This window comes from Drosophila miranda, chromosome 4, assembly GCF_003369915.1.
Source record: "Drosophila miranda strain MSH22 chromosome 4, D.miranda_PacBio2.1, whole genome shotgun sequence".
Classification (NCBI taxonomy): Eukaryota; Metazoa; Arthropoda; class Insecta; order Diptera; family Drosophilidae; genus Drosophila; species Drosophila miranda.
Window position 1 is genome coordinate 24274992 of NC_046677.1, and position 16731 is coordinate 24291722.

Genomic DNA, 16731 nt, shown 5'->3' on the forward strand with positions numbered 1-16731 from the left:
CATTTTTGCGAAACTGAAACCCGGAGCCTGCCTGAATGTTTAATTTTGCCTATTGCGCTAACAAACGCACTACAAACATGTGAAAGTATGCGTGTCGATCGCTGCGATCGGCGGAAGCACTTCGTACGTGTTTTATACATTTACCTAAATCTAATATACCCCTACACTCTGTGAGTCATAGGTACACAAAATTTGCAAATTTTGCAGTTTTTGTAAGCGGCATTTCAGAACAGCGTGTTTTTAAAAATGATCAAACTTCTGTCCCTGCAGTTTACTTTTTTATCGAATTTTCGTCGATGCGTGTCCGATCCCATTCCATAAAGCGTGGCTCGTCACAGCTGTTTTTACACGTGTTTTCACTGTCTTTCTCTTCCAGTGTGACCCTGCAGCACGATTTAAACTCTTATTTTTTCGCCACACTGTTTTTTTCCTTTTTGTTGATGGAACTTTTTAATTGATATTGTCAATTATGATCATATTCCACTACACTAAATAACAAAATAATAAAGATAACCTAATAAATAATACGATTTGGCGAGTTTTTAATTTTTTGCCGAATTTTTTCCATGCTATGCAATAGAGGGTGGCTTTTCATGCACTCAAAGAGAGCGCAGCACCACCCCCTACCTGTCCTGTCCACACGCCTTTGTTTAGCGTGTTTTACTTTTTTCATTAAGATACTTGTCCATATGTATAACTTAATTACCGAGGAGCATCTTAATGTCGAGACCCATGTGCCTCGACAAAAACGTTCCGCATGTTTATTATTACACATTTATTATTACCCCATATTAATTGATGAATGTTGATATGAAGTGCTTGTTAGATATTACTAAAAATTCTCAAATGATTTTATTACTTAACTTTTTACATCGAATTTATCAGAATTAAGTACACCCATTGTGCTGGATGTGATAGATGGTAGTAGGATCCCGTATCGAAAAACACGATTTTGTTGGGGCATTATCTATCTGCAACCATTATATTTTGTAAAAAATAAGGGCATAATAATTACAAGAATGTGTGTGTAGTAAAGTTCTATAGTATGAATCGATGTAGAAATGTTCACGCGAGTCTTATTTATACAATATGAATGTAAAAATAGTAAATTAAATTTCAATCAAGCGCATTTTGTCTATGCTCTATGTAAAATTATATTTTCTTTTCAGCTCACCGGCTTATGAGAAACGCATGCGTGTAATAAAGACTAAAATTACACGTCTATGAACCTTAAAGCAAAGGTTCGTTTTCTATCTTAACATCGCACTCGACCATCGAACTGTCTACATAGCCGTTCAGGTAGCTTAGAAATTTTTCTGGAGCCGACTGCAGCTGGTGCTGAGATGATCGCTGCGTGACTGGAGCTGGCGTTAGCTTTGGCATGGCTGCAGGCGAGTATTGCGGCCTGGGGGGCGGATCGGGGCGTACAGGCGTAGTCTCTTCCTTTTTTAGTTCCACCAGAATGCGGCTGACTTCCATGCGAAATTTGAGATTGCCCATGTCCGAGAGGGACTTCATGTGCGGCATAAGGCTAAGCAGAAAATTATAGTCAGCATCGTCCTTGGCTTGGACTAGTTCCTTGTTCCTTGACTGACTGCTGGCCGCTGGCGTTGTGTCCACAACATTTGTTTTTTTCATTTGACTATTGTTGTTGTTGTTTTTGTTGTTGTTGTTGTTGTTGTTGTTGTTGTGGCAATGGCCCCCATTCGTTATGGGGTCTTCATAGGAAGGCGAACTCTTTCGCTGACAACAGCGCTTCGTTGGCGGCGGCTTGTACAGTTCCATGTCTAGGCAGCTCATAAAAGACGCACCGGACTCAAAGTCCGTCCGCTTCATCAGCGACATATCGGAGCTCGAGTCCTGCTGCTCGGGCGAGTCACGCTTGAATATGTCGCCCATTATCTCAAAGTCCACCGAATCATCATTGTCCAGATCGATGATAAAGTCATCCAGCTGCGTCTGATCATAGTCGTTGGAGCTATCTGCCGACTCAAAATCGAACTCGAAATGCTCTGGAGCGAATCCCACGAGGCCGGTGGGATCGAATATGCAGCGCAGGAACTCCAAGGGGTGAAAGTATGTCCAGTTGGACATTTGGATGCGACCCTGCTGTATCTTTCGGATCTCGGAGCGGTAGCTGTCCCTCAGTCCTTTGAAGCGCTTCTTGCATGCCGTAACTGCAGGGAGACAAGAATGCAAGGCATGGGTACTAATATCAAATGTGACGAGCACCATCACTTACCGTCTAGCTGCAAAATTTCAGATACATCCAGCCACTGCGAGGTCCATTCGTCCTTGCGGCTGGCAAGGGCGATGTTTGTATCCCACAGTGCACGCCGCGGCCGTACCTCCGCAATGAGGCGAAGTACGTCCTTCTTCATTGGAATATACAGCTTGGCTTTGCTAAAAAACACCTCTCGCGGAACGAAAAAAGTTCGTGGCGTGTAAACAAATGCGTTGCCAAGCCCAGCGACGACTTGCAATAAACCAACAGCACAGCAACAACAACAGCAAATGCGCACGTATGTACAGCACTTTGTGCCAACACTCAGATTAATTTAGTTGGGCGATTTTCTTGTTAAAATCGAAATTTCGATTGGAATTTAGCAAGAGATTCTGCATTTTTCTGCCCACATCGCACTTCTCTTTTTCTGTACAACAGCTGGCAACTCTGATGTCAACAGCTGGAACAGCGTGAATCAGATGCATGTGTGTGCGGTACGGAACAGTGGAAACCAAACGAAACTGCAAGAAAGCGAAAAACAATTGTGCACAGCCGGCTGTTTGATTAATCATTCATATTCAATTTATTAATGATGTCCAACCAAGGGGGGGAGTCTAAGGATGATGACCTGCCGGCAAATACCCTGGAACTATTCACAGAGCTGGACCAGGTGCTGCAAATGATCGAAAACATCAAATCAATCGATGACGGCTCTTTTGAAAGGGAATTTGAAAACTACGCCCAAGTGCTGTCCCGCTACCAAGAGCAACCGCATTTGCTAGATCCCCATCTAGAGCTGCTGCTGGGTCGCTTGCTGGACAAGATTCGGCTGCAGCAGGCGCCGCCGGGTGAACGTGATGCAGCCTTCAAGTATCTGTACATAATTTGCAAAGTACGCACATATAAAGTTCTGGTCAAGTTTATGCCCCACGAGCTGAGCGATCTGGAGTTTGTGCTGGATCTGTTGGGCCAACAGGATCCAACTGAATTTGAGAAATGGGAGACCCGATACATACTCCTACTCTGGATGTCCATTGTGGTCCTGAATCCCTTTCATATGTCACGACTGGATGCATATGAAACGTCGCCCAGTGTCGCCGTCAACTGCGTGCTGGCCAACAATGTTGAGTCCCACAAATCCACCAAAATGGAGCGCATCTTTGAGCTATGCAAGCTGTATGTCTCCACCAACGACACGTGCAGCAGCATGGCCGCCTATCTGGCCGCCAAGTTTTTCGTACGCATCGACATCAAAGATCTGTATTTGGAGCGTTTTCTCGACTGGATCATTGGCCAGCATCAGGCGGACACAGTGAATGTTAAATTTGGCCAACTGGCCGCCGTTGCGGCCATTCTGAAGCATGGCAAGCGTGAGGATTTGCTGCCCTATGCGGACAAGCTGCTGCACTGGATAACATCCTGCCAGTACAAGGAGGGCAATGATTTTCTCAAGTACAAGTTCTATGTAAAAATTGTCCAAAGATTGGGCCTGGTGCACTTGAAGCCACGCATTGCCAGCTGGCGCTACAAAAGAGGTGAGTGGAGCAGTCCGACAATAAAGATTCGTTTCCCAAAAACATATTTTTTTCAGGCACACGTTCGTTGGCCACAAATCTCAATCAGCATCCGGGTTCGGCTGGCGCTCAGTCGACTGCTGCCCTCGATGGCGCCGATGGGGATGCTGGAGAGGAAATTGTTGTTCCCGATGCCATTGAGGAAGTGATTGAGGAGCTGCTCCAGGGCCTGCGCAGTGGCGGCAACGACATTCGATGGAGTGCCGCCAAGGGCTTGGGCCGGGTGACCAATCGTCTGCCCAAAGAGCTGGCCGACGAGGTGATTGGCTCTGTGATTGATATACTAAACCCCCTGGAGCCGCACGAGGCTTGGCATGGCGGCTGTTTGGCTTTGGCCGAGCTAGCCAAACGTGGTCTGCTGCTGCCCCATCGTCTCGAGGAGCTGGTGCCGCTGCTCATGCAGGCCTTGTTCTATGACGAAATGAAGGGCTACATGTCCGTGGGTCAGCATATACGCGATGCCGCCTGCTACATGTGCTGGGCCTTTGCTCGTGCCTACAATCCCGATGATGTCAAGCCGTTTGTCCAGAAGATCTCCTCAGGCCTGCTCACGGTGGCGGTGTTTGATCGCGAAGTAAACTGCCGCAGAGCTGCTTCAGCCGCTTTCCAAGAAAGCGTTGGCCGTTTGGGCAACTTTCCCTTTGGCATCGAGATCTCGGTAACCACGGACTTTTTCTCTGTGGGCATACGCCAGAATTCCTATCTGAATATCAGCGATTTCATAGCACAATACGAGGTATATCGCGAGCCACTAATCACTCATCTGGTGCAGCACAAAGTGGGCCACTGGGATCCGGCCATACGAGAACTAACAGCCAAGGCGCTGCACAAACTAACGCTGTGGGAGCCAGAGTATATGGCGGCCGTTGTGCTGCCTCAACTCCTGGCCAAAACGGACACCATCGACATCAACAGTCGGCATGGTTGTGTCCTGGCCATGGGTGAAATCACCCTGGCCGTCCGCAAGCTGGAAATGGCCAGTGATCCAGCCATTGTGTATCTCTCCAATCAACGGATTGTTGAGCTGAACGAGCTGCTAAAGAACTTCCTCATGAAGAACTATTACCGCGGTATGAGCGGGGAGCTGCTGAAATCCAGCACAGCCGATTTCATACGCAACTGCAGTCTGGCCAAGCTGCAGGTGACGCCTGATTGTCTGCGTAAGTCCATTATAATATTTAAATCCCTATCTATCTAAAATGGCATCCTTTCAGTCTCCTGGCAAACGGTCATTGACTTCTGTTTGGTGACCAAAAACCATGTCATACGAGCCTCTGGTGTTGAGGCCTTTGCCGAGCTGTGTCGTTCCTACTACTGTGTGGATAGTCGCAGCGACCAAAACGAGGCCATCATCAGGTCGTATCTTAAGGGCGCCGAAAACGATCTGGACGAGCACATACGCATGGGCTATATAGCAGCTTTGGGGGTACTGCCCTCGTTTATGCTGCGCCCTCATCTGTCCCCTGTGCTGGAGAGTCTAGTAAAGCACTCGCTGACACCGCTGCAGGCCGTCCTGGCCGGGGATGTGGGGCAGCAGGAGGAGCATATCCAGACCTACCGGTGGAGCGAGGCGCGCATGGAAAGCATCAAAGCCTTAACAAAGGTGGTCAAAACAGTGGGCTACGAAGGAACTATTGGTCTGTCGGTATGCCGCCCTTATATTCTGCAGATTATAATCCCCCCTTCCCTCCCTTTAGATACCTTTTCAGAGCATGGAAATTTCAACAAAGTAATCGCTTGCCTGCTGCGAGCCCTGGATGAATATACCCTGGACAATCGTGGCGATATTGGAGCCTGGGTGCGTGAGGCATCCATGTCATCGCTCTACCAGATAGTAACCCAGTGTCCACCGGCTATGCTGTCGGCCACGCATGTCCATGAGATTGTCGTGGGCTTAATGCAGCAGGCGGTGGAGAAAATCGATCGTACGCGTGGCCTGGCCGGACGTCTCTGTTGCCAGCTAATCCATGCTAAGCCACGCATCCCCCATATACGAGAGCATGCGAAACTCATTGAGATATTCCCCACGGATGTGAATTCTGTTCTCTGGCTCTTTGCCGATCATACATTCCCCTTGTTCTGCCAGCTGTTGGGCCTGCCGGATTACTCCAAGCGTGTCCTGTTGGGTCTAACCGCCAGCATTGGGCAGCTGACTGAATCTCTGGTGAGTCCGAGCACTAACTGGTCCCAGAAGAATTTATATTGATTGCTCTCTTTCTTTTGGGTGCAGATCAAATATGCTTCGACGGCTTTATTCCAATTTTTACGTTCCAATCCCACGATGGTGCCGCGTCTGTGCAAGGAGATTGTGGAGATCTTCCAGGAAAATCTCTTGAACGAGCGCGTGACCTATCCAATGTTGAGTTTCCTGGACATACTCATTGGTTCCGGCACCACTGACATGGTCCTGCATGACGAATCGAATTCCTTTGTCGAGGACATCTATCGCCTGCTCAATCTGGAGGTCAAGGGCTACAAGAAGTTGTACAAGACAGCCACCAGCATAGGTGCCTTTTGCCAGCTTATCCAAGTGCCGCGCCTTAGCAAGCGTGTGCTCTCCAAACTGTCAGTATTCTTGGGCCTGCAGCATGTCCATGTCCGCAAAACTGCCGCCACCAAGCTCTACGAAGCATTGGCCCTGCATGGCGATGTTACCGATATACCCGAGGATAATATGGATGAAATCCTGACAATCCTCTCGGAGACAGACTGGACTATGCCCCTGGTGGAGGCGCGTCCGTTGCGGAATCAGCTATGCCATTTGATGGGCATCAAGCCACCAGTTAGTGGTGCAGCAGCAGCTGTAGCTGCCGCCTCTGCAGCAGCAGATAAATGAATTTCGACAAATGTTTAACATATTTATTATCCTTGTGTATTAAATACTTTTACTAATATACATTTTGGATCCAACAGAAAAAAGAAACGCAGTAGCAAATTATTTCAAAATTGTAATACTTATAGCTAAGCCTCAGGAGGTTTCCCCTTGATTTGAGGAACAACTATGGCCATACATATGGGCATATTTCAGAAACAGCGTAAACCTCGGGAAAGTCCTGCTAGTAAGTATCTAGATCTGGTCTGATGAGCTCGTGAGGTAGCTCAAAGGGGGCCTAGCTGAGGCCACCGGACGGGTCGCGGGCTGCGGATAGCGAACGGCCTACCTCGGTAGGTCAGCTGCGAATAAGCGGGCATCCCTCACGGGAGAGTACCGAAATAAGCAGTCCCGGACAGCCAGCGGGTGTTAGCTAGGTAGCAGCACTGACGATGCGCTTGTGGTGCCGCCTCAATAAGTAGCTTACACACTCCCATCCATACACAATACCTACCCACATCCCAACCCCCACACCCACCTCACACCGGGCCGGACTAAGTGTGTTACTCGACCCGTGCCGACAGTCAGCCTGGCTGGGGGCCCGGTATAAAAACTAGCCCAGTCGCTAACGGAGGGCTCAGGGACTTGGCAGCCCCCTGTTCTAATGATGCCTTACCCGGGCAACGTGGATCTCTGCCCGGGCTGACCTTTCCCTTTCTCTGCATCTCGTGGGAACAGGATGTATAATATCAAGAACAAAAACCAAAAAACTAACATAAAAAAAAATGAGTGCGGCGCTCCCCAAATGCCAACTGGGAGCAATCCCAAGCTCGGAAAGGCAGCGGCCCAAAGGCCTGGCCCAACCGGCTCTATAGTAGGGAATACCTGCAAGGTGGAAGGTGCCTGTGCGAACCCGAGGGGGTCCCATCCCGAATCCGGTGTGGGTGGCAAGGTAACTCCCACAGCTGACACCTTGGAAGGAAAGCTAAGCAATATTGCGGCTGCCCGACCTTCTGGTAAAGCGGAGGGGGTTGACTTGCCGTCGACAAGCGCCCAAGCCAGACGCTACACATATGCCGAAAAGAGGAGTGCAGGGAACATACTCCGTCGGCAACACGCCAGCAGTGAAGCCAGCCCATCAGCCGACTGGCTGAAGAAGGTGGAATGGGTTTCGGCCGTGCTCCCGGAGTTCACCTTAGAACAGAAAAAGGAGGCTCCCCAAGCCAAGAGGCAGCGCTCGCAGGAGACACCGGGACCGGTAGCAAAGCGCTCCAGAGTGCTGCCAAATGTCTCCTTTGCGCAGATTGCCAAGGAGAGGACGCTAATTGGTGTCCTCGACAGAGGCAGCGCAGAGGGTAGAATCCCAAGGAGTCAGTGGAAGTGGGTGGAAGCGGCACTGGCCGCCCGCTGCTTCGAACTCCTCGACAAAGACCCTGGACCTCCGCCAGTCTGCAAGGACATGGGGTGGTTCCAGGGCAATGTTAAGATAATTGCCTGCGAAGACGAGCGCTCTGTAAAGCTTTATAAAGCGGCGGTAGCGCAGGTCGGCGAGGTCTATGCTGGGGCGAAACTCGTCGCAGTCGACTGGAGCGAGGTGCCCAGCAGACCGAGGGCCAGAATTTGGGTGCCGGCTACCTTTAAGGAGCCAGAACGCATCCTCAAGATGCTGCAGAGATGCAACCCAGGACTACCAACCTCAGATTGGAAGGTAGCCAAGGTTGAGACGACATAAGGGCCGACTAACCAGGCAGTGCTCGTTCTCAATAAAGAGTCGCTGGCCCCGATAGAGGCAGCAAAAGGAGAGCTAAACTTCGGCTTCAGCTCGGTCACCATCAAGGTGTACAAATCGGACGCGGCGGCCGCGGCGCATCCTGTCGTCAACCCAGACGTGCAGTATGTCGCTGCGGAGATCGAAGCGCCTGACGACGAGCTGGAGCCAGACCAGGAAGGCTTCTCCTCAGAGACAGAGCTGATGCTCGACTTTGAGTCAATGTGCCGAGAGAGAGTCTCAGATGACTCGGACGCGGACATCACGGTGGTGGAGAATCTTGAAGATGGTCCTAAGGATCCTTCAAATAAATCTCCACCACTGTAAAGCAGCATCGGCTGCTCTCATACTCCGCCTAGACGCAAGCGGAGCCGACGTAGTCCTGATCCAGGAGCCTTGGGTGGTAGGAGGCAAGGTCTGTGGATTGGGGACGAGGGAATACAAGATCATTGTATCCCAAAATGAAGGTAAAATCCGCACCTGCATACTTGCTAGAAAGCACCTAAATATCTTTCTGCTCCATAATTATAGCGATGGCGATAACACGGCGGCAAGCCTAGAACTAAAAGGGAATCATCTCAGGCTGGTGGCGTCCTATATGGCCCACGAGGAGGATGATCCTCCGAACGACCTTGTTCGCAAAATAGCCAGCGACAGCGAAAGGACGGACAAAGACCTACTTATGGGTTGCGATGCCAACGCCCACCACACCCAATGGGGGAGCACGGACACGAATGTAAGGGGTGAGTCACTGTTCAGCTTCATCCTGAACTCAAATTTATTCATATGCAATCGGTGTAACGACCCCACATTTATAATTAAAAATCGGCAGGAGGTCATTGACCTCACGCTAGTGTCAAGCAAACTGCTGGACACAATCAAGAGCTGGAGAGTCCTAGGAGACCACTCCTTCTCGGACCACAGGTATATCGAGACGATATTATCCTTCGATATTCCCAAACCAACCGACTATATCAACCCCAGAAAAGCCAACTGGGAAAAATATAACACAACCCTGGAGGAGCTACTCCCTCCTAACGCCCCTAATTGCCCGAACACTGAAGACAACCTAAACCGTCTTGTGAACAGGTTTACGGATGCGTGCAACAAAGCCTTCAAGGCAGCATGCCCTTCTACCAGACCAAGGGGGAAAAAGAAACCCCCCTGGTGGTCTAAGCAACTAGACACCCTTCGTAGAACTTGTAGGACTCTATTCAATAGAGCCACAAGAACTAAGGAGGATACTCACTGGGCAGACTATAAAACCAGTCTAGCACTATACAAAAAGGAAACGAGGAAGGCTAAAAGAGCCTCCTGGCAAAAATTTTGCTCCGAAATCGAGGAAACTTCGGAGGCCGCAAGACTCCGGAAAGTTCTCTCAAAAACTACCCCCTCGGTAGGTTACCTCAAAAAGAATGATGGCACGTGGACCAACTCTAGTGAGGAGTCCCTACACATTCTGCTCGACACGCATTTCCCCGGATGCACATCCACCGAGCCGTCACACCTCCCAGGAGAGGGATCGGTAGAATCGATGGACCATATCCTTACAAAACGGAACATAAGTTGGGCAGTAAACAGCTTCAACCCGTTTAAATCGCCTGGCCCGGACCAGGTAATCCCGGCCCAACTTCAGAAGGCCGGGGAGACGGCCATCAACTGGCTACATAGTATCTTCAGGAAGATACTGGCGGTATGTACAATACCGCAAGCGTGGCTTAAGGCTAGGATAGTTTTCATCCCTAAATCAGGCAAAGCCTCACACTCAACCCCGAAAGACTTTAGACCAATCAGTTTATCGTCTTTCCTACTCAAAACCTTTGAGAGACTTATCGGGTTACAATTACGGACTACCATAAGTCCCCAGCTGTACTCAAGTGCGCAGCTTGCCTACCGGAAAGAAAAATCCACGGAAACGGCACTTCACGAAGTGATCTCGAGTGTAGAAAAATCCCTGCATCTCAAAGAATACTCACTAATAGCTTTTCTCGATATCGAGGGAGCCTTCAACAACGTCACACCGGGCGCCATTACAGAAGCCCTGACTGACCTGGGGGTGGACCGTCACTTGGTGATGCTCATTGATCAATTGCTCATACGCAGGACGGTGACATCATCGATGGGATCGTCCACCCAGTCAAGGTATGTCAACAGAGGAACCCCGCAAGGGGGAGTTCTGTCTCCTCTTCTATGGAACATTGCAATCAATAAGATTCTATGCGACCTGGAAGAGGGGGGCTGTAAAGTAGTGGCATACGCGGATGACGTTGCAATTATCTTTGCGGGGAAATACCCCCAAACACTATGCGACCTAATGACCGCAAAGCTTGCTCGATTGTCCGAATGGACAGAATCGCGCGGATTGGGACTAAATCCCTCGAAAACGGAACTCGTGTTATTCACAAAAAAATACAAGGTCCCGCCAACACTAAACGGATACAGGCTCTCCTTCAGCGACAGTGCCAGTTACTTAGGGTTGGTAATTGACAAAAAGCTTAGCTGGAACCTGAATGTCAAGGATAGAGTGAGGAAGGCAACGACAGCATATATACTATACTTGCAAAAAAGCTATTGGCCTAAAGTGGGGCATGAACCCAAGCATAGTCCGATGGATATATCTGGCAATAGTCAGACCTATAAATCTCTACGGAGTTACTGTCTGGTGGCCTGCCCTAACAAAAAGGACAATCACCAATCAGCTGGGCAAGGTTCAGCGAACAGCCGCCCTCTGCATCAGTGGAGCTCTTCGAACTACACCAAATGATGCGCTAAACGCCATGTTATGCCTTCAGAGCCTTGACTTTGCAGGAAAGGAGCGGGCAGAAATGGCAGCAATACGTCTTAGGGACTCTGAACAATGGGTACCCCAGAACATAGGTCACTCATCTATACTAAATAAAAACAACATGGTCCCAGCAAGAACGGACTATCAAGTTACAATGGAGCACACGGAGACTCCATTCAGCATAATCATCCCTCATAGAGACGATTGGCTCGAGGGACTCCCCGGCCCAGACGGGGCCATAAGCATCTTCACGGATGGCTCAAAACTGGACGGCAGGGTTGGAGGAGGAATCTACTCTGAACAACTTAACATAAGGCAATATTTCAGGCTTCCGGATCACTGTAGCGTCTTCCAAGCGGAAGTTACAGCAATCAGGGAGGCTCTGTACTGCCTTCACACGGTTACCACCACGGCAACCAATCTAAACATCTACAGCGACAGCCAAGCTGCGATCAGATCACTTAACGCGATCTCCTCGAACTCGGCTACTGTGGCGAAGTGCCGCAGATCTTTTCACGAGATGGCTCAGCAATTTGCTATCAGCCTTATATGGGTCCCGGGCCACCGGGATATCGAGGGCAACTGCATAGCGGACGAGCTGGCCAGATCTGGCACTACAACCCCCCTTCTCCAAGATAAGGAGGATATTTGTATGCCTATGGCCACCTGCAAGCTCATCATAAAGGAGCAGTACACGCGACTGATAGACAACAAGTGGCAAATAGGGCCACGTTGTCGCACAGCTCGGCAAACATGGCCGACCATAGATAAGAAGCGCACCTCAGAGCTCTGCAAACTAGGCAGGGAAAGGTGCAGCGCAGTCATACGTTCCCTCACAGGACACTGGCTAGTAGGCACCCACGCAAACAGGCTGGGTGCCCCATACAATGATTTCTGCCGCAGCTGCAGAGACGAGGACGAGGAGGAAACAGTGGAACACCTGTTCTGTTCCTGTCCAGCTCTCAGCAGAAGGAGGCTGCATCACTTGGGCTCTGCCTTTCTGAACGACATCTCGGAGATGTCCACGCTATGTCCCAGAAAGATCGTCAACTTTATAAGGGCATCTGGATGGGACAACTGTTGACATGAAGTCTCATCTGCAGGGAGGGAATGATCCCAAGCGGTAGTATCTAGATCTGTGTCAAGCACCTTGTTTTACAGTGTTATCAGATAGTTGTCAATATAGCTGTAGCATATTTTTTCATATTTCAGTAAATAAACCGGCTTTTCAATATTTATGTTCGTCTTCGACACTGAATTTTTTCGTAATATATTTACGTGAGTATGTAATGTGGCGGACCATTGAACGAATTCTCCCAGTGCGTACTCTTTGTCCTTATTTCCAAGAATTGATATCGGGATCAAGATACACAGGAATCAAATCCATGAATACGTCTAAGACATATCAATTTTAGAAAATGTATTTATTAATTACGTTTAAAAAAGTTTGCAAAACAGTATCTTAAAATAAAATTAACGAAATAGGGTATACAAATGGTATAGGGTATACACCAGCAACATTGACGTGACAACATTACGACTGTTTTTTTGTTTAAACAATAGGAAAGACTATCCTCTTTCGTTTTTTTTTGTTAAACCATTTTCGCTAAAACCTTTTTTACGCAAAATCCAATAAAAGCAAGTATTTAAAATAAATCAGTCACGTAGAAAATAGGTTCATTAATTGGATAAGATTATGTGGGCATGGCTGAGAGTTTTATCTAGCTAGTGATGTTCGACGGAATATCAAAATCGAAGAATATGGTTTCCAATCCTTGACAGCGAACGATTAACCCTTTGCAAACCAAGGGGGTATTTTAATATTCCGCCGAAAATAATGAAAATTGAATAATTGCAGCGCAGTTCAGGTGAAAGATATCGTGTTTTTTATTAAGTTCAGATGAAATATGGCATGAATCTACAAGAATAATTTACAATCGTTAATATTTTCCGCCGCTTACCTCAAGTAGTTAACTATTTAACTAGAGGGGGCTTATTTCGTTTTTTCATCACGTAGAAAAATGGTTCATTAATTGGATCAAATTATGTGGGCAGGGCTGAGATATAAGAAAGATAATATTCGACGGAATATCAAAAACGAGGAATATGTATAATGGAATTTGAATTCGTCAGTATATTTACGGTATATTAAAATGTGACAGTATATTTCGGTATATTTCTGAGGGTCAGACCGTAGACATATTTGACTAAAAAACGCAATAAATAATAATAATAATAAAACATAGCAAACATAGTAAATACATTTGAAACGAATATCAATAAAAGTACCTCTGATTTCACAGGGACATAGAATTATTTTGTATTTCTGTTACTACAGATTGTTAGTATCACACACAGTTACACAATTTAAATCTTACTGTGAAATCTGTGGGCCTGTTTCTATTCTGTTAAATCTGTGCCCTTCTCAATAATATCGATGATGAGTCATTGGACGGCCCCATCGGTGATGCACAGCGTGATCCGGCGTGCCCATATACTGGCCAGAAAGAGAACCATAGTGCAGCCATCATCCCGACATGCCGCGTCGGTATATTGTGAGTGTGTGAGGTTATGTGGCTTGTCGAATGATTCTTCATGTTTTTATCATATCTTCCTCCTCGTTCGCAGATCTGCAACGGTCATGTCATGGAAACTTATATGAAATGGTAAAAAAGCGCTCGCTTGACGCACGCACTAAAGCTGATGCTCAGAAAAATCCGAATCAAAAAGTTTGTGTCCAAAAAGACATGGAGGAGGAGGTGGAATACGATACCGATGTTATAGAGTGTCCTCCTCATCCACAACCACGGCCTCCGCGTCAATTTCAAGCCAAATATCAAGATTATAGCCAGGCGGCTGATCATAAGTTCCCAGGGGTACCGCTGCCACACTTCATCATACCAATCCACTCAATACCGAGAAACTTATTTAAAATCTCGTTTCCTCCCCATTCCAGGCCCCTTCCAGCAGCAAGTACATGCCCACGGCCAAGCAGGTATTCTTCAAGCCAGTTAAATATGACACCAGAACTTCTGGCACACTATTGGATTGGCAAAAACAATCGGACATGGATAAACACATGAGCAAGGATCCTTGTCGGCAGATGAGCAAGGATCCCTTCAAGCAGCCAGCAGAGGATCCTTGTGAGCAGTTTAAGCGAATGAGTTTAAAAAACGATCCGAAACAATGTCCGCCGAGTGGATCAGCAGCTCCAGACGGTGGTGATGGCTGCAACGGTAAGGATAGTGGAGACCCAAACAAATCTCTGAAATTAAAATGCCTATTCGGTGCCTTGGCCGCAATGGTGGCTGGTGGACTGGTAAGTCTTAATCCTATCAAGAACTAATCAAAAATATAAATATATTGGTTGTTACTCTTCAATGTTAAAGATTGCCTGGTTTCTGGCGAGTACAAAAAACGACGATAACAAAGGAGCCGGTGGTGGGAGTGCCGGTGACGATAATTCGGCAGACGCTAAACGCGGCGTATCAGGCGTAACAAGTGAGAATGGAAACCACTCTTCTTTACTTAAGGGATGAGCCCATCGAAACTCAAAATTATACTTTGGATACAGGTCCCGACAGCTCTGAGAAGCTACCCAAACATGTGCCTTATTTGATCATTGGCGGTGGCACAGCCGCCTTCTCTGCCTTCCGTTCCATCAAGTCGAACGATGCCAAGGCCAAGGTCCTGATTGTTAGTAATGAATACCGCAAGCCCTATATGCGTCCGCCCCTATCCAAGGAACTGTGGTATACGCCCAATACCAACGAAAAACCCATCAAGGATTACCGCTTTAAACAATGGACTGGCTCCGAAAGAAGGTCAGTAACACAGTACTTATCTTCTCTTCAGACTCTAAGCTCTTGTTTCTCCCTGCAGCTTGTTCTTTGAACCGGATGAGTTTTTTGTGGATCCCGAAAAGCTTGAGGAGAGTGTAAATGGTGGTATAGCCGTCGCACAAGGATTCTCAGTGCAGAAGGTGGATGCCCAGAATCATACTGTGATATTGAACGACGGCTATAAGATCACTTACGATGAGTGCCTCATTGCTACGGGCTGTGCCCCCAAAAATCTGCCCATGTTCCGGGACGCAGCGCCCAGCGTGCGCGAGAAGGTGATGGTGTATCGCACACCCGATGACTTTGATCGCCTGCGACGCTATGCCGCCGAGAAGCGTTCGATTACGATTGTGGGAAATGGATTCATTGGCAGCGAGCTGGCCTGCTCCCTGGCCCACTACTCGAAGGAGAATGGCGGTGGCAAGATCTATCAGGTCTTCCAGGAGAGCGGCAACATGTCCAAGGTCCTCCCCAACTATCTGAGTCGCTGGACGATGGCGAAGATGAAGAATCAGGGTGTGTGCGTCATCCCGAATGCCAGCATCAAGTCGGCCACCAGAGACGAGGAGTCGCTCAAATTGGAACTGAACAATGGCATGACACTGCTATCCGATATTGTGGTGGTTTGTGTGGGCTGTTCGCCCAACACAAATCTAGCGTCGCCCAGCAAACTGGAGTTGGATCGTACCCTGGGCGGTTTTGTGGTCAATGCAGAACTGGAGGCACGCCGGAATCTGTATGTGGCTGGCGATGTTTCTTGCTTTTATGATCCTTTGTTGGGCCGGCGACGAGTTGAACATCATGATCATTCGGTGGTCTCTGGCAAATTGGCAGGAGAGAATATGACAGGAGCAAGTAAGTGTCTACGCTCTCAATGTTTTTGAGAAAACTGTTTCATTAAAATTCTTGTGCATTTCCGTCCACAGAGAAACCCTATGTGCATCAGAGCATGTTCTGGTCAGATCTGGGTCCTGAAATTGGCTACGAGGGCATTGGCTTGGCTGACTCTTCTCTTCCCACCGTGGGCATCTTTGCCCTGCCCTCAGCAACCGACGCACGACCGAGCACAGACAACTTGACCATAAATCGAGAGGAGGACGATGGCAGCAAGCATACGATTATAATTGATGAAAAATCAAATTCAGATGTGGTCACCTGTGATGATGATGCCCATGGAGAGCAGCCGAACTACGGCCGGGGTGTGATCTTCTATTTAAAGAATGAAAAGATTGTTGGCGTTCTCATGTGGAACCTCTTTAGCCGCGTAGGCTTAGCTAGGACGATAATTAATCAAAATAAGAAGTACGATGACCTCAATGAGGTCGCCAAGTTGTTTGAAATCCACTCTTAGTAGTGGATCTTCCTCCCATTACCACCACCATTACCCCCTAGCAACAACAAAAACCAAACATGTATATATGCGATTTCCGCCATCAAACAGAAATTTTAGCTCCAATTTTTCGGTTTTTTTTTTGGAACCCCCCTTTAGTCAATCACTCGTCGACTAACGTATATGCACATAGATGATGACCATATAGATAGATATATTACGAACGTATATGTAAGGCGATGTGACGAGGACTGTGTTGAACTTTTGTGTGTGTTTTCCATAATAAATTATCCTTTAAAATGTTAAATATGTATACCTGTTCGTAATACGGAACTGGCAGCTGGAGAGAGGACTCGTACCTAAATCCGCGGGGCCATCTGCTTATTAGGGGTCTGC

The 16731-nt window shown here is 47.9% G+C and overlaps 3 protein-coding genes across 4 annotated transcripts; 2 read left to right on the forward strand and 1 right to left on the reverse strand.

Moving 5' to 3' along the window:
* Positions 1 to 811: 811 nt before the first annotated feature.
* On the reverse strand, positions 812 to 2656 carry LOC108163145 (uncharacterized ENTR1 family protein). The gene is made up of 2 exons (XM_017298258.2): positions 2243 to 2656; positions 812 to 2177 (listed from the first exon to the last, which is right to left on the reverse strand). Exons 1-2 carry the CDS (start codon positions 2379 to 2381, stop codon positions 1231 to 1233), a joined length of 1086 nt encoding a protein of 361 aa, XP_017153747.1. The 5' UTR covers positions 2382 to 2656; the 3' UTR covers positions 812 to 1230.
* Positions 2657 to 2710: 54 nt separating this feature from the next.
* Positions 2711 to 6724, forward strand: LOC108163144 (tubulin-specific chaperone D). The gene is made up of 5 exons (XM_017298257.2): positions 2711 to 3759; positions 3816 to 4958; positions 5013 to 5435; positions 5496 to 5962; positions 6029 to 6724. Exons 1-5 carry the CDS (start codon positions 2814 to 2816, stop codon positions 6632 to 6634), a joined length of 3585 nt encoding a protein of 1194 aa, XP_017153746.1. The 5' UTR covers positions 2711 to 2813; the 3' UTR covers positions 6635 to 6724.
* Positions 6725 to 13361: 6637 nt separating this feature from the next.
* LOC108162320 (putative apoptosis-inducing factor 1, mitochondrial) lies at positions 13362 to 16610 on the forward strand. Of its 2 annotated transcripts, none has more exons than XM_017297002.2 (7): positions 13362 to 13718; positions 13792 to 14039; positions 14120 to 14482; positions 14553 to 14664; positions 14738 to 14987; positions 15046 to 15860; positions 15932 to 16610. In XM_017297002.2, exons 1-7 carry the CDS (start codon positions 13601 to 13603, stop codon positions 16354 to 16356), a joined length of 2331 nt encoding a protein of 776 aa, XP_017152491.1. In that variant the 5' UTR covers positions 13362 to 13600; the 3' UTR covers positions 16357 to 16610. The 2 variants fall into 2 exon arrangements, with proteins under 2 accessions (XP_017152491.1, XP_017152492.1); XM_017297003.2 differs by having other exon boundaries at positions 13364 to 13718; positions 13792 to 13829.
* The last annotated feature ends 121 nt before the right edge of the window (positions 16611 to 16731 follow it).